The sequence below is a fragment of the Primulina eburnea genome, chromosome 5 (assembly GCF_022965805.1).
Source record: "Primulina eburnea isolate SZY01 chromosome 5, ASM2296580v1, whole genome shotgun sequence".
NCBI lineage: Eukaryota > Viridiplantae > Streptophyta > Magnoliopsida > Lamiales > Gesneriaceae > Primulina > Primulina eburnea.
Window position 1 is genome coordinate 6,512,602 of NC_133105.1, and position 18,056 is coordinate 6,530,657.

Genomic DNA, 18,056 nt, shown 5'->3' on the forward strand with positions numbered 1-18,056 from the left:
AAAGTAATATTTTTTCATAGATGACCCAAATAAGAGATCCGTCTCACAAATACGACCCGTGAGACCATCTCACACAAGTTTTTGCCAAAAAATAATACTTTTTCATAGATGACCCAAATAAGAGATCCGTCTCATAACTACGACCCGTAAGACCGTCTCACACAAGTACTAAACAATTCATTTTTTGACATTACATATAATAGAGGGCTGCTTCACGTACACACTGCTTGCACCAGATATTTCAAATCAGGAAACGACTTCGTATTTTAACTGAAGATAGAAATTTCGACAAAACAATATTAAATTTTTTTAAGAAAAAAACTACAACAAAAGTACAATTTAAATGTAAAGAAAATACAAGTGATGGTTTTCCTTATGGACGAACATACAAGGAAAATAAGTGATAACCAATCTGTTTCAATAATAAGATGTTAAATTAATATACGTATTTGTTTAATTCAATGTTTGATTTTAAGTTTTATAAATGATTAGAGTCATACACTCTTCTGTTACCTATATGTAGTGATTTGTTATTCTTAGATTATACATCATTTATCATCTCATCACACGAATCAAAGGATGTTGTTTCTTCGAGTACTGCGAAAATGATTTGTAAGGCTCTCACATATGACAAAAACTTGTATGAGACGGTCTCACAGGTCGAATTTCTGAGACGAATCTCTTATTTGGTTCATCCATGAAAAATTATTATTTTTTATGCTAAGAATATTACTTTTTATTGTGAATATGAGTAGGGTTAACCCGTCTCACATATTAGTATCCATGAGACGGTACTCCTCACATATTTATATTAGGGTGAAAATAGTGACTTACATGTGAAATTTTATATAGGAAAGCATTTGACTATATTTCATTTATATTAATTTCCAATGACAATTTTGTTGACCTTCGAGTTTGACTTCCTTATCCTCTATATAAATATTTGTTTTTTTTTTCTTCACGAGCTTATCCTATCTGCTACACAGTCGGATCGTTGTTGGCAAAAAAGAGTTTTTGTGTGGCGTGGGCTTCCCTTGGAACTTCAAACATGTGATTTCCACATATATTTTCAGTGTTTTTATTAATATGATTCAATTTTAGTAACCAAAAAATGCATTTTTTTATCATATATGTTGATCACTTTACAATAATCATTATGTTATTAAATTTCAATCTCAATCCTTAATCTTTATATTTTTGATAATTTTAATCATTTTATCGATATGACATTACATAGATTAACGTCACGTCACATCAACGTCGTATTAGTATCACATCAGCACCATGTTGAAAAAAAACGGGAAATTTGGGTTCAGTCCCCAGCCGCCATTTTTTTTTGTGTTCAGTCCCTAGGTACTTTTTTAGTACCACATTTTCACATGAAGTGTACCACATTTCCACATGAAGTATACCACATTTTGTATGACATAGTACCACAATTTTGTGGGTAGGGAGTGAAGCCAAAAAAATTTTTTGACTGGGGATTTTTCAAAAACTTCCCCAAAAAAAACTAAAATTGTCAAAAAAAAAAAAATCCAACATTGTAAAGTTTAGTGACCTGAGTCAACGCTTCAAGAATTTATTGATCTTGGAAGACCTCATGTCTTAAGTTTGTGTTTCATCCTTCTAAACAATCCCAATATAACAAATATTGTGCGCAACACACATTTAGATACATAAAATAAACTAGAAGATTGAAGATAAACTACTTATAGAAATAGATACAAGATAGGATAATTTACAAATAGCATTTATCAAATGCGGGAAATGTACTATCTTCTTAATAGATTCAGAGTCGATAAGCTTTTTCAATTCCCCTTGCATTGATAAATACTATATTCAAATGAACGTAAATGAGTGCGACTACTGTAGTCGCATCCTACTATTTTCAGCAGCTCTCACTTGGGCAAAGTATGGATGAGCCTGCAACAGAGATGGAAATGCCAAACCAGCATGATACTATCAAGTTCAATTTCAATGAAAAAGGTGGGGAAAATCGACGAAATTTATACTGCCTTTGATGTATTGATCTCGATAATTCTAGATACACGCAAAATCAACCACTATTTTATGTTATTTCTACGACGAGAATGGCCATTAATCCAAGATTAATTATAATCAAATCTTCTAATTCAAGCAGAACCATATATTGCATTTGAATTGATGGATTTGGAGCTAAGGATCTCAAATTCATAATAACAAATCCATTGATTTATTTGGGTAAATCAACTTGATAATATCTTTCAAATTCCAACTAGTTATTTATTTAGTTATCATTGTGGATTTCAAATTCATTCCAATTTGAGTTATTTGAAATAATTCCTTCAAATACATAAAGGAGAGTGGAAGATTTAATAAAGTACAGACGACCTACCCAATGCACAAGCTCACATGGAAAAAGAAAATGGAAAAAGGGAGGGGAGAAGACTGCTAGATCTTACCATTGCTTCTTTGGCCGTAAGCCTGTCTTGATGATCATATCGGAGGAGCTTATCAAGAAAATCAATGGCCTATCAGTATGATATAACAAACCCAAAAAAAATGTCAACAACGATATCTCACAGATAAGGTATAATAAGATGAAAATACCACATTTCCAAGTGTTCAAAGGTAGAAGAAATAACCTCCGGTGAAACCAGATGCTGATTGTCTGAATTAACAAATCTAGTCCAGGGTTTTCTACTGTGCCTGAGGGAAAGGTAACAGCTGTAAGTTATTAGTAAACCTTGGCCCCTGGATAAATGGAAATGAATCATGAAGTTCATTTTGATAATGTAGTTTCCTTCATCATTCTTGATTTCCAGGAAGTAAAAAATCAAAATAAAGAACATTATCGCATTCAATGCGGATTTCAGGCTTTAAAAGTTTTTTCTCAGGTGCACTTGCCTTGAGTGAGGAATGGAGACAAATCATAGTTATGACAATACCTTCCGGCAAGAGCTTCAAGCTGAGAATCCAGTTCAAGACGATATTTATTCAAATATGCGAATGAATCATGAAGTTCATTTTTGATAATGTAGTTTCCTTCATCAATTTTTGATTTCCAGGCAGTAAAAATAAAAATAAAAACATTATCACATTCAATGGGATTTCAGGCTTTAAAAGTTTTTCTCAGGAGTCCAGGTGCACATGCCTCGAGTGAGGAATGGAGACAAATCATAGTTATGACAATACCTTCCAACAAGAGCTTCAAGCTGAGAATCCAGTTCAAGACGATATTTATTCAAATATGCGTTTAACTCATCTGTTCCAAGGACCTGTGATGTTTAAGGTCATACAAGGCCATTTATAAATTCGAAAAAAAAAACTAAAAAATGCACCAATATATCTGAAGCATAAATAAATCAATTAGTATATAGATATTTCAAACATATAAACTGAAAGTTAACAAAGGTTCAGGAAATTTGATAAAATCAATTCCTCAAAATAACACAATTAATATTTATATTTAAATGTAAATGCTCCATACGTCCTGCAACCAACTAAACTTCTTATCTAGCACTAAAAACGTAGCACAGAAATCTTAATGGGCATTTACTGTGTAGTCAATGTTGTAAATGATGGGATGCGGTGATTTTCTATATGTTATTATATATATAATCATGCAATGTAATTTCAAATAAACATAATTTTTTATGCATTATATGTAATTAAATAATGTTTATGCTAAAAAAGCTTCATATAATATAATACAATCTAGACAACGTGCAAATAAATATACAAATGCAACTAACAAGATAATTATGGTGGTGACTGATGGCAGAGACGGTTTGAGACAGGTGGTGGCTGATAGCGGAGGACAATTGAAATCAAAATTAAGTACCAAAAAGAGTGATATATGTTTTTATCATATATAAGATTTTTTAAATCGATTGACTTTGATTGATTTTTAAAATTATTAGACTTTGGCAGTTGATCAAGATTTTAAAATAAGTGACCATCTCCACCGCCTCCTCGCTCGCTTGCAGCCTCAGCCGCTTATAGAAACCATCTTAGACAAAGGCGGGGCGGCCAAGACAGCAGCTTCGACCGCCATTTAGAACACTGTGTGTAATGAATGTTGAGGTGGATCCAACAATAAAGTTATTAGCATATCCATTTCAATACATCACATCACTTGACAAGAATGTACAAGTGAGAACAGTGCTTTCAGGCTTCAACTAAAACACTCGAATCCTTCATAGTTCCAGACAAGTACAAGCAGGTAGTTTGGCATAGCACTAAAAATTACTAAATTTAATTCAATTAGAATGAAATATTTTTTTTGATAAGTATTAACTGAAACAAACCCAAAGCAAAAATTCTATGCTCCATCCTATTTTACAGTACAATATTTTTTCATAACAAGACATAATTCTCTAAAATATATTCATCAAAAAGTAATCAGAATCAATACTTTATGTTGATCGAACAAATGAAGAACAACAGTAACCAAACCAAATTATTGGTATATGCATGATTTTTTCGAAGCTATTCCGTGAACAAGCGATTAACTGCATGAGTAGAAAGAATAAAATGACAAATTTGTTATCATGTTCCAATCTACCAGACATAAAAAATCAAAAGAATAAAACAAGAAGAAAGTCAGAAAGGATACTTAGCAAAAGATTGAAAGAAAGCGGGCATACAAGTTATTTGACATAAAGCACTGAGTACTCCTCTTCCTAACAAGCTCTTCAAGTATAGACATAATCAACTATGCCTTTTCTGGCATATTGGATATTGTATAATAATATAAAGTTCTGTTTGGACAAATACTTATAAAACATTTTTATAAAAATGTTTTTTACAAAAAAAATTACAAAAGATTTTAAAAGTTATTTTAAGAACAAATATGCAATCGTACAACTATTCTATAAAAACGTTTTTACAGTTAAAAAGTAATATTTTTTATTTTCATCGTTCTTTCATTTCAAAAACAAAAAAATAATCTCTCAATTCTTCTCTAAAAACAATATTTGGAAAACACTTTTGTAAAAATATTTTCCAAAAACTTTTTACAAAAATCTTATCCAAATACATGCTTTAAGTTTTTTCAATTATAAAACACTAAAAACGTTTCTAAAGTACTTGTCCAAACGTAGCCTAAAAGAATAAGAAGAACCGCACATTCAGGTAAGATGTGCAAACAACATTATGGAATATGTTAGGAAGTAAATGTCCAATCGATTCAAAGTAAAAGTTATTGCAATAATCTGAGTGAAAACGTGAATGAAAGAAAGGAGAAGAAATAGTAATTAAGATTGAACATTTAGTTCCTCGATAAATTTTACTTTGAATAACTTTTAGGAACTAAATATTGCAATAACTGCATGAGTAGAAAGAATAAAGCACTGAATCAATTTCCTCAATTTGTAAAGAAAGAAGAAATAGTAATTAAGAAATCTTATACAGCAATAAAGCAGGTTTTCAATTGTTATCGTAATTTGTTAATACCCTGGCTATTTTGACAAGCTGATCGCGATTATCATGACCATAGAAGAATGGTTCCTTCCGAAAAATCTGCAAATTAAGTAATGATATTTCAAATGGTAATAACAACAAACGGATAACATATGTTTTTAATCAGAAGAATGTTTACCATTCCAGCGAACATGCATCCAAGGCTCCACATGTCTAGAGAATAATCATAGTCTTGCAAATCCACAAGTAGTTCAGGCCCCTTAAAGTACCTAGATGATAATAAGAAAGATAAAAATATATAAAGCACATCTCAAAGAAAAAATAATGGGAACTTTAGTTAACTTCATATAGGCATTGGGAAGTGGATAAGAGAATTATGAGATAATTATATGCATAAATTTTCTGAAATCAAAGAAACACTATATCTCTCCAATATAGGAACTTCAGGATAACTTACATCAAGATGAACAAAGACCCTTACCCTCACCCTACATTAATGGGTCGGGTCTAAACCTAACCCCGTACTAAACCCGACCCGACAAGTTGGGTTTTGACCCGGCTTGTCGGGTCTAAAAGCATGTCCGGGCGGGTCTGGGGGCTATATATTTAAAAATATAAATATATATGTATATATCTTATTGATGATATAATTATATTATTTATACTAAATAATTATACCTTATCCTTGGATTGAAATTATTTTATTTTATTATTATATGTTTAATATGAAAATATATCATTGCATTTCTTTTGTTATTAACTGAATACAAGTTGGATATATTTTAACTTGTGATAATATTAATTTTGTCCTGAATATTATTAATATAAATTTAGAATTGTAATTAACGATTCATTAGTTTTTAAATTTTTTATTAAATAAATATAAAATTATATATTTTTTACGCCTCCTGAGTTTGGCCAAACCCGCTCCAACCCGGAACCGTTGCCATCCCTATACATTACAAACATATTAAAGGAAAAAATAGCAAAACAAAAACCTTGAAGCCACTCGAACGTTGTATTCTTTGGCAGGGTGATAAAATTCGGCAAGCCCCCAATCAATCAGACGAAGTTTTCGCAATTCATGATCAATCATAACGTTGTGAGGCTTGACATCTCTATGCATAATCCCCTGAGAATGACAGTAATCTAATGCCTGCAATTTTGTATTTTGAACAGCTATCACATCAAAATAGATCTTCGTCCAAATCACTTAGAGTAAACTATCTTTGGTATATTCAGTTCACTGATAAATGTAATCCAGCCCTCAGATGCTAAAGCTAAACAAGGATTAAAATTCAAATAGCATCTATTTCAAAATACGTCAATCACAAGAATACAGAGAAGGAAAAGTTTGTCCTCATACAGCCACCAACAATAAACGAAAACTGATACTGCAGTTATCAAAAAAAGAAAGGCTAAACACTAGAAAAAGGAGAGAGCAAGCATTATGATCTCGTGCAAAATTAATTTACAGATCAAAACTAGCAAGACCAGCAACATTCAATTTCAAAGATGTGATAAGCCCATTTTCAAATTGATCTTCAGCAATGCATAGAGGCTCTAATTAGCTAGAACATCATAACTGAATACTCTATCCTTACTCAACTCAGAATGGAGATAGTAAAGCTACCATCCCACTGGTAACATTGAAGACATCTCTTCCCTCTTCGAGCCAAACATTCACTTCCTCTAACGTGCGATTAAACAAAGTTCATCACTTACTACGTTCTTTCAGAACCTTAGGTTCCATGAAATCAAATTATGATCATCAGGAGCAAGAAGATGTTCCCAAGCGACCCTAGGGATCCAATAGAGTTCACTGTCCGCGGTTATCTCTTTTCATTCCTACCTTATTCTCCATTCTTATTAGGCAGTCGCCATCACAATCAGAGTTCAGCTCCTCCTTCTCGCAAGTAGAATCTAACTCGGATCCGTAAATCTCAAGTGAAAGACTATGTGACATAGAAGAGTCACTGCATAGGCATACAATAATCTCCTTATTGTGCTCCTCTTCCTATTGATCTTTTCAGCGCACTGACGGTGATATGCCTTGAAGTTTTAGAAATGATAAGCCACGACTGGAAAGGGGCTTGCTAAAGCCCATAGGCCTGTGCAGACACGAGGAATGTATTCTTTCTTCCTCAGTCGGGGCGGAGAGACTCCGAAGTAGTCGATAATCGTTCGCTACTAGATAAACGCGGCTTATCCCGTGTTAGCGGAATAACCGCTGTTTGAGAGATAACTAGTAGAATCAAGACAAAAGTGAGACAGGAAAGAAAGCACATCACAGCAAGAACTAGCGTAGACGACATAACAGCGGTTGGGGAGATGGAAAATCTATCAAACACCAATCCAATGAACAGACAAAGTGGCTTGGCCTAAGGGACAGGAAGAGAAAACGACTGTACTTTCTAAGTTACAACATTAGGAACCATACACCCATATGAAAGAAAGCAACCAAAACAGTAGAGAAGATCAGAGACGGGTTTAGCGAGAAAAGTCTTTAGCTCACACTTATGCCTTCCTTGCTTTCTTTCCCTTTCAGTCGAATAGAAACTATTAAAGCAAAGGCAAGCAATAGCTCGCTGGTCACTATTACTTCATTCGTTCAATTCATACACTTTATTTAGTGCTCGCTCCGGTACACTGTTGGGTTGGTTCCTCCTGCTTCGCCTTCGGGGACAGAAAGAATGCCCACAGCTCTAACTTTGAAAAGCTAGCGAAATCGAAAGGTGGTCATGCCTTAGGCGCGTCTGTTTCCGAATTATATCATTCACCAGACCTCCCGTAGGGACTTGATTATGGGTGGGTAAACTAATAGTCATATTACTGATAAATGTGTAAATTGACTGTATAACACTGAAGTTCTTTTACATGATCAAGTAAACCGTACCAAAAATTTCTTATTTTCAAGTCCATATCATCATTCTATATCAGCAGCTGTTAAACAGTTGTCTAATAACTTAGCAAGTAACTCAAACCCGAGAAAAAGATGGTATTGTGCAGGATAAAATAAATGAACAAAGTTCAGCTTCTACACGCTTCATTTATTATCCTAACTTGGGCACTCGCCTGGTTATAGGAAGCTCAAAAAGGTCGACACACGATCGCCATGAGCTTTTAGATTATAATCAGAGAATGAAAGGAGCATAAAAACTGGCTGATTAGAGTTCATTAATGCTCTTGTTTATGTTATTTCTCCCTCATATCAATATTGCACATGAAAAAAAAGAGAGAGGCATAACTTTAATCATTAGAGTTTTTAATTCAAGGCAGGAAAATAAACTCGCTTCAAATCAGAAAGAGAGATGATGAACTCGAAATCAAGAAAATTAAAAAATAAAAAGCTACCAGACCTATAAAGGAGCAGACCAACAGTAAACTGCAAAAGTTCAGGAAGCTACAAGATTTAACACATGACTGTACCTTTAGAAGCTCATATATGTAGTATCGTATATCATAGTCTGTCAATGTTGGGTACAAAACTTTAAAATCAGTGCTGTTCACATATTCAAAAACCAAACTAGGGGTTTTTGAGTGCTGATCTCTCACTATATCTAGCAGCTTCACAATATTGGGACCTCCACACAAATTTTGAAGAATCTTTGTTTCCCTTTTTATCTGCACAAGTTCAACATAATATCATGTACTGTAAAAGATCTTGATGACTTTTGAATCAGTGTCGAATAATGATAAAATTGTGTCATCAAACATAGAGGCTATCTTTATGTAGCATGATGAACAGTGAAATATACCAACATACATGCATGTGTATCTAGGCACATGTAATTAAAAAGTAAAAATAATCAACCATACTCAACCTTATCCAATCGAATAAAATTGCAACAGTATCATGAATGGAACAAGAAAAAAACCATTCTAACCCTAGGAGTGGAGGAAAAAATATAATCATTAAATGTACTTCCGGTTAGACAACGTGAGACCTTGACAAATATGTAAATTAACTGAGTAAGAGGGAGAATGAAGAAACTTGGTTGGCAACAATTAAACATGATAAATTCAAATAAATATAGTCATAGATAATGATATAGTCAGTAGGGGACAGAGCAAATGTAGGAGAATCCATATAGCCGTCCCCACTTAGTGGAATAAAGTCTTGTTGTATGTTGTTTACAGAATATGTTTCTTATGTTTGAATAGGATACATTGAAAAGAAAGAAAAACAAAAATTGCAACTTAGAAATAGACATGAAGACCAGAGAACACACGTATTGAGGTTCACCGGAAAATATCAAAGAGAACACATGATATCAACCTTTCCCAGTCCATCAAAATCCTATTTACGTGGTATTATCAAGTATCTTTATTCTCATTCAGCACAACACAACGATGAACATTACCTTCTTCTTTTTGACTGGTTTGAGAATTTTGATAATGCACCTTTCTTTGTTTGTGACATTTATACCTTCAAAAACTTCGCTGTATTTCCCCCTTCCCACCTTCCGAACAACTTCATAGTCATCTTGATCACTGAACACAAGAAATGAATGTGCTGTCATACTAAACCCAGAAATCCACCAAATAAATAAAAACCTAGCCAAGCGAACAAGTTTGCTAAAAAAGTAGTGGGGCAACAACCATCAATATAAAATAAAGATGGCCACTCCATCAGCAGAGACCTAAATATTTTCCACATCAATTATATGCAAAGAGTTTCCAAAGCTGTCCAAGTAAACCAAAGACAAATTCAAAGTAGCTAGCAGCTTTTTTCTCAGCATTGTAAAGTGATTTGGAGTTCTTTTATGTTTCCATCCTCACATTGTCCTAAATCATAAATATGACCACAAAAGATTCTAACACCAACAAAACTCATTTTCACTATCCTTTCCCTTGAATTTTATCTGTTGTGACAACTCCATTCTCACCATTTGGAACATTTTCAATCTTTAGTTTCCTTCTTCAGATTCTCCTCATCCATGAACTCATTAGTTTATAGGATAAGATAGTGATTCATTAAGCAATCAACCTGTCAACTTCTTAAACTCGTTCTGAAGATGGTAAGTAAAGGTAAGAGAGCAGCAAATGGAGCTAGGTTGACAGTGAACATTTCAAAGAGATTGAGATTCGTATTATGAGATTGCGAATACTAAAATTATATGTACTGAAATCTCCATCCTGAGTAACTATGAATTAGCGAATTAGCCGAATGACACAAGATACACAAATGAACGGCAATTTAGGAATCCAAACAAGCTGTTTTCAAACCTAAATATTTCAACTTAGCATGTTAAACTGGAAAAAACTAATCCAACTCTGCTCACAAAAATTTTGGAAAATCATGGGCCAACTTTGGTTGGGTTTTTGTGTGGAATGCCCAACAAAATGTAGGGCAGAATATTTTTTCAAAATTTTAAATTGATACGTCATTTCACATTTTAAATCAATTATTAATCAGAGAAAACATAATAGTCACACGATAAATTTTTTCTCTACTTTTTTCCAACCAATCAATAAACTATTTCACTGTTCTCCTATAATCTTTACAGTTTTAACATCTCTCTACACCACATCAACTTTTGAAAAAACTATGGCTAAAAAAATTCAAGACTACATTAAGAAAATATAGAATTCCATTAAAGTCAAAACATTTCAAGCTGAATGTAACAGAAAACCCAACCAGACTGCACCATTTTTTTCAGGCACCAGCATCAAAAGGAAATGGTTAATACAGAAGGCACTGTGCCAAAGACAAACTTCTGGGAGAAGAAAAGATTTTCAAAAAACAAGAAGTCCATAAAATTAATGATAAAGACTTCCTCCAGGGCATAGCAAGTCATGCGTTTCATTATCCAATTCGAATAGGTTTCTGATAAAAAAAACAAAGAGACCACATTGTTCCACAAGCTTATTCCTACTTTAATCCAAGAGAAAAAATCTATGAGCACAAAGTCGAATGCAATAAACTGTTCACGCACGTAACACGTGGAATCTATCGGGGAAAAACAAGAATTCCCAAGCCCTTGTAAAAAATCACACAACAAGACGGAAAAAGTGGGAAATACAGGCACTGCATTTCCAGATAATTCATACCCCCATTGAACGGTGAGCGACTCGTAATCCCAATAGTCTCGCGGTCGATGAAGGTTGACGTCAGCGTAAACGCGAGCTTGCAACATCTCAAGCTTCGGCTCTGCTGCTGAAGAAGATTTTCTCAGGATTCGGACTCCGATTCCGATCACACCTGAATTTAGCTATTGCATTGTTTTGTATTTTCATTCATGTAATAGATTCCCCAAATAATATTACAAACTGGACGGGCCAGGTGAGATAATTAGGAAATTGGGCCGAAGTCATCGAAGAAATACATCGATCTTTTTTTGGCCCAGTTATAATTTATTAGCTCTTTGCTTTGGCTTTTTTTGGCCCAGTTATAATTTAAAATTCGAAAATCTACGTCGTATTACGATCCCCCGTAAAATGAACAATTGTACAAAAAAAGGTAGATGTGAAATTACAAGTTTTAAGCGAAAATGGAAGTAACCGAAAATATTTGAGATCTTTTTAAACAAATAATAAAAATGAAATATTTGAGATCTTTTTAAGATTAGGATTTGACTTAACTCAATGTCCGACTTAACTCAACCTAAAAGCTAGCTCAAAAAAGAAGATTGTCCAAGTTCATATATGTAACTCTTAAATATTTTATTCAATCGATGTGAGACAATTAACACAAACATTTATGTCCAGAAATGAATATTTTGAACGTGAAATTTATAAATGATCCAACTATGGGTAGAACAGACGATTCAATTATGACCAGTCCAATACATAACGGTAGAGTTTAAGCTATGATACCATGTTAAGATTGAGACTTGAACATAACTTAAATCTTATAAGCTAGCTCACAAGAAAATTATCTAACTTTACATATACAAGTCCAAGAGATTTTATTCAACTAATTTGAGACAATTACTACCGAACAATCAATAAACAATGATAGCGACTCTTCAATCTAACCAAAGTGAGGTTCCATTAGTCACACTAAGAAGGGCCATTCGTTTTAGATGTTACAAACACTTTTTCGCTATTTTTATAAGAATATATTCGACTAAATTCGAGTGTAGCATTTGAAAACATTTGTGGGGCATATGGATTTAAAATTGTTATCCATTACCATCAATATATACACTATTTGAACAACAAAAACGGGCAAGCGATTGAAAAATGACAAAAAAAAGGATTTATTAAACAATTAACATCTAGTTCATTTACGCAACTCAAGCATCAAGAATACTCTTATAATAATTTTTTTTAATTAAAATAACTAAAAATGCTTCCTCAATAATCAAAATACAGGACATCCACAGCTGCGTACTGAAGGTGTAGAGATGATCATCAATCAGGGCAAACATTCTATCACTTATACTCGTTTTGGAGGAACATATGGCACACGCTCGTCTTCACAAATATTCTACAATCATCCGAATAACTTATCAGAAACAGTAGACATGACAAATAAAGAACGTTAATAGCAAACTTCAAGCATGATATGAACTATATGGCGAACAAGCACGGCTAGCGACACACTTAATCTACTTTAGCCAAAATCAACTAAATGGAACTCAAGTGTTCTCTGCGTGCAGAAAAGGTCGAGTGACACTGATAAAATTGACCATAACTGAGGGCCTGAGGCTAACACCCAAAGAAGAGCTTCAGACTCAATTGATAGGCAAAGATATTTAAAACGTTGTAAGAAACACAGTGCTAACGGAACAAATGTAGAAGGGGGAATAGATAGTAGGGTAAGACCATTTTTCAAGTTTGTTTACTTGAAGAGATACCAAAGAGAGCAAACCTGCAGGTCGTGAGGCAGTGCTTCAGAAACTGCTAGTGTGTAACAACCAGGAACAAATTTTCCTGAAAAGTTTCAAAACAATCACACAAATGAAAAAGCCATAATACATTTTTCCATCATAACAAGACAACACAGAGGTATGCATCAAAACAACTGCAAAAGGGAGTGTGAGGACGTGTAAAAAAAACATGTTCACTTGCTAGATAAAATATGAACAAGCCCGATCTCTCTCGTAGGTTCATGGATGAAAAGAGGAATAATGGTGAAGAAAGAATGTGAAAATTCTTTTTTACTTCCCCTAAAAAGCCTGATAATAAAATTCACATTTGTCCTCGATGTGATCCATCTTCCAGATCTCATGCTAACATTATAAGTCATATCAACATGTATTCCCAAACATTCTATCCTTAATTGGTGATTATGGTCTTTGTCTTTTGCATGGAAACATACAGGTTGTCTACAGTAGCCAATTTTTTTTAAAAAGGAAATTTAAATGGTCCGAGTCTCTGAAAAATCACCATTTTCCAGCTTGATCATAGTTGTGCTAACATGCATCACGGAGAATACAAATGATTATTATGGACATGATGGCCGTGGAAAAGACAAAATGGTCGTTTTACTGTTGAATTCAACAAAAAAATAATCAGAGAGAAAAACCAAGCATTGTCCCAAGGTATTCTTGGATTTTTTCAGGAGACGCGGAGTGGTCAAATTTCCCAGTTATAACGATGCCTGAGTTAAGATTTCACTTTTAACGCCTTGCAAGATCAAGCATAGGCTAAATACGAGGCAGCACATATCTTTTGCACTGCAGCTTGGAAGGATTAATTCAATGAGGAACAATTCCCAAGTTCTCTGGGCTTGTTTGTGCCGGCCGCCGGGCAACATGGCTTTATCTTAGAGAAAATGAAAGAAGACAAAATTCGTCACACAAGGGTGTGGGATCAAAAGGTTTTTAGGCATACCATAATAATCGGAAAAATCAAAACAAACCCCATTTCACTTCATGCTTCACTTCTTGCATGATTTCCATACTTCATATGATATACAAATAATTATTTATCTACCTAAGATACATTGACTCACAAATACTTTAAGTGTACAGAGTTTGGAAGAATAGTATAGCTAATCCTTGACAATTTTTTATATTCGTAATAAAGAAAAATCATTTTATGAAAGTGACAGCTTCAGAATTTATAAAATAGCATAACAACTTAAATACCAATGCGGAGCCACCGAGCAGCCCAACTCCTAGCTGGGTCCATGACTGAGATTATCCTATTTGATTCATAAAACGCATATCGTGAAATAGATTACAGCAACGAAATGTTTCATTACTCTAACTAATTATTAATTTTGTAAGTGATATACTGATATTAAAAGAGAAAAACCCGGTGAAATTGGGGGTGGTGCAGTCAACAACCCGCTCATGGTCATCCTCCATTTGAAAGAAGGGGCAGTTCTCGCACCCTGATTCTCGAAACTGCAATAGCAGCATGAGTAAAACATGGAAAATATCAATTAATATTGACAATGAAAAATAAATAGAACAAGAAACAGGAGCACATGCATTTAACGGGCATAAATCCAACCTGGTCATACGTCTTCACAAGACGGCAGCGAAGACAAGCTCGAAGCTCATGTCCAAAGCTTGTGGGTATCTGTGCAGCCACTACTCCCCCTTGATTAGCCATTACTTCCCTCTAGGTAGTTCTACAATGAAGGCAGAACTATTAAGATAAGCAATGGTGGATCAAGCTAGGCTATCGTCCTGATCACATGAAAAAAATCTAAAATTTTAATTGTGAAGTTTTTAAAAATTTTAGTTTTTATACCCCTATTAGGTTAGACCACCCAAGCTCCCAAAAATCTGGTCCATCCCAACCCCAACAAATCTTACCTCTAAATACGCGAGAAATAACTTCTTTAATAGCAATAACTATACAGCTAGGATGGTTGAAATGGCAAAAATTTTGTACTGAATTACTGATTTTATGCAAATATTCAACAGGTAGCTCACTAATGACGTGGTCAAGACCCCTTGAAGAAAATTAGAACATAAAATCACATCAATTCACTCAAAATGGATGAACACATAGTGAAAGGCAACAACGAAAATCAGATTAAGTTCACAAGTCAATAAATAAAAAATCGAAAAACGTGAGAGACGTATCAGCTCAATGGCTTCTTACTTACAGACATCAAATTCATCCATTCTCACTTCCCCTTATCACAAAAATTGAAACAGCTCATGAAAAACCGTATCCTGATTCTAAAACAGTTCACAATTTTCTTTTCCAACCGCACAAATATAAGAATGGAATACAACGAACCATTTTCTGAACTTTTTTTAGGACAATAGAACTGAAAACATATAAAATTAGGTCAAATTATACCTCACTGGTCGGCTATGGCCTCCCTTCAAAGGTTCTGAATTCAGAGTCCGGTTTTCGCCTGGCTTTTGTTTATGCTGGCAACGAACGTATCATTTTCGTGAAATATGTAATTGTACGAACCGCACCGCGTCTATAGCATCGGAATACAGTCGGGTTAATGCATATTCGGACTGCCCAGCAATCGGATATCCCAGATTCCTATATTTTAAAATTTAAAATTTTTAAATACATATAAATAACAAAAAATATATTTATCAAAATTTAAAATTTAGACAGCATACATATAATCAAATATAATTATATTTATATTTTTTTAACATATATATAATTAAAATTTATTTACATTTTTTTAAAAAAATATATCATAATAAGTTATTCTATTACTAAAATAATATTTTAAACAAAATTTAAAATCTAAATAATTATATATATAACTAATAATAAAATTCAGAACATAGAAAAAAAAATTAAAAATATATAAGAAAGTAACCAAATTCTAAACAAAAAATATTTTAAAAAATTACAAAAGGACGATCTTATCGGACCGATTTTTAAATGATTCATCCGGTTCACGACCAGTCCGACCAATTCTCGACTACTTATGACATATTTGACCTTTAAAACGGTTTATATATCAGGTCCGAATCAGACCTATTACCAGTTTATGGCCGATCTATTTTGGACACACTGAATTGAGATGTTAATTCGAGATATTTTCCTTTGATATATATATGTTTTTGACACTCATCTTTCTTTTACAATTGATGAAGGTAAAATATATATAGGAATAAATCCATGCAATATTTTTTTGCGATCTTATCAATGATCGTCGGTGAGAAATTTGTAAATTTGTTCATTTACTTTTTGATTTTGATAATTTATTTCATTCTATCTAACACGTCTCAATCATTGATAATTTTAATCAATTTTTTAGTGAAAATGATAATATGACATTACACATGTTACCATCTCGTCAATTTCATATTAAAACTGAAATATAACGAAATATGATTTCAAAATCGAAAGAAAAAATCGATTGTTTCAGTTGACATCCAATCATAAAATATTCATTAGTACATGTGGTAAGAAAGTACAATGGATGTCTCATTACCTCATCCCATCTTGTGCGAGTTGAATATCTAGCAAACGGTTGGAAAGGAATCAAACGAATCGGACACGATGACACCAAATGTTAGAATCCAACGCGTCAACAGAAAAAAATGGGAACAAAAATTGACGGCAAGTTGTTGCTTTGGAATCCATTCTCGTACGGAAATCCCCGCCTCCCGTCCTCATTTGGAGGAGAGACCAAAAACCAAAAAAAGAAGTACAAAATAAAAAAAAAACACAAAGACCATCAAATCTTAGCAATTGTTCTAGGCCCTCGAGGTGTCTTCAATAATCTCTTCCCTTCTCGTGAGGTGAAAATTCTCTCGATGTTTTTTTTTATGCTGCGATTTTCCTTCCCTATATTTGAATATGGCGGTTAATTTGCTTTACGCAATATATTTGGTAGTTTTGCAGGGAACTGCGAAACGAAGATGGAATGGTGGAGCAAAATGACGATACCGATGAGGAAAGTGTGCTCCAAAGTTTCAAAAGGGATTCGTTTTCGTAAATCAGGTGACCTTTTTTTGTTGTTGTTTCGGATTGGTTTAATATCTCCCTCTGTTCTATCAAATATGTATATTTTCTCGTCTTGTATTCGTAAGATTTTAGTCACTCGTCTGCTATATATATGCATGTCAGACACATCAATTGATTTATGAATTTCAAATATTTCTGGTCTCAACATTACGGACAAGATGAGAAAATACGAGACCAAACACGCCTCTATACGTACTTAAGACGTAAGACGGATGTTAGTTCATTAGGAGAGAGCTCTATAAACTACGAATGAGTAGGTTTTCTACGTTTCAGGACACAGAAGATTCCGTGATGATGTGAAGACATGTGAGTACGAGGACGTCCAAATCTTATGGAACATGCTGAAGAGCAAAGAGACGCACATCAGCAGAAGCAAAAAGAGTCGCTGTTGGAAATTTGTTGATTGGGCGAAATGCGCCCCATTGTTGTGTCGCGGCTCGTGATCTTTGGACAACAAATATGTATGTGCTCTGGAGATCATACACTGTTTGTTTAAGGTAATAATCGTCGTTATCTCCAAGGAGCAATCGAATATATATAGTGTGGTGCATGTGTTTGATGTAAGAAGAACGATCTAGTGGTATTGGTTGTGTGCTTAATTAAATGTAGAATGTAATTCTTCGTTGGACATTCTTTATTTTGCAGTAAAGATTCAAGTTGTTCGGACATTGGCGTGTAACTAATTAGCTTTATGTTAAGTTGTATCTTGTTCAAAGAGGAGATACATGAACATATATATATATCATGATCATCATCCGACAACTCTCAAAATTAATTTGTAGAATTATGGA

At 33.8% G+C, this 18,056-nt stretch overlaps 2 protein-coding genes and 1 long non-coding RNA gene across 5 annotated transcripts; 1 reads left to right on the forward strand and 2 right to left on the reverse strand.

Annotated features, from left to right (window-relative positions):
• Positions 1-1,559: 1,559 nt before the first annotated feature.
• Positions 1,560-11,646, reverse strand: LOC140832753 (casein kinase II subunit alpha-2-like). The gene is made up of 10 exons (XM_073196921.1): positions 11,458-11,646; positions 9,768-9,897; positions 8,833-9,027; positions 6,402-6,559; positions 5,582-5,672; positions 5,437-5,502; positions 3,175-3,257; positions 2,625-2,688; positions 2,442-2,510; positions 1,560-1,923 (listed from the first exon to the last, which is right to left on the reverse strand). Exons 1-10 carry the CDS (start codon positions 11,541-11,543, stop codon positions 1,864-1,866), a joined length of 1,002 nt encoding a protein of 333 aa, XP_073053022.1. The 5' UTR covers positions 11,544-11,646; the 3' UTR covers positions 1,560-1,863.
• Positions 11,647-12,584: 938 nt separating this feature from the next.
• Positions 12,585-15,799, reverse strand: LOC140832754 (transcription elongation factor SPT4 homolog 1-like). Of its 3 annotated transcripts, none has more exons than XM_073196923.1 (6): positions 15,624-15,799; positions 14,815-14,935; positions 14,614-14,705; positions 14,445-14,500; positions 13,223-13,284; positions 12,585-12,838 (listed from the first exon to the last, which is right to left on the reverse strand). In XM_073196923.1, exons 2-6 carry the CDS (start codon positions 14,914-14,916, stop codon positions 12,788-12,790), a joined length of 363 nt encoding a protein of 120 aa, XP_073053024.1. In that variant the 5' UTR covers positions 14,917-14,935; positions 15,624-15,799; the 3' UTR covers positions 12,585-12,787. The 3 variants fall into 3 exon arrangements, with proteins under 3 accessions (XP_073053024.1, XP_073053023.1, XP_073053025.1); XM_073196922.1 differs by having other exon boundaries at positions 15,619-15,798; XM_073196924.1 differs by lacking the exon at positions 15,624-15,799 and adding an exon at positions 15,419-15,548.
• Positions 15,800-16,901: 1,102 nt separating this feature from the next.
• LOC140831701 (uncharacterized) lies at positions 16,902-17,979 on the forward strand. Its single transcript, XR_012117910.1, has 3 exons — positions 16,902-17,039; positions 17,143-17,241; positions 17,539-17,979. It is a non-coding gene; the product is annotated as an uncharacterized lncRNA (long non-coding RNA).
• Positions 17,980-18,056: the final 77 nt, after the last annotated feature.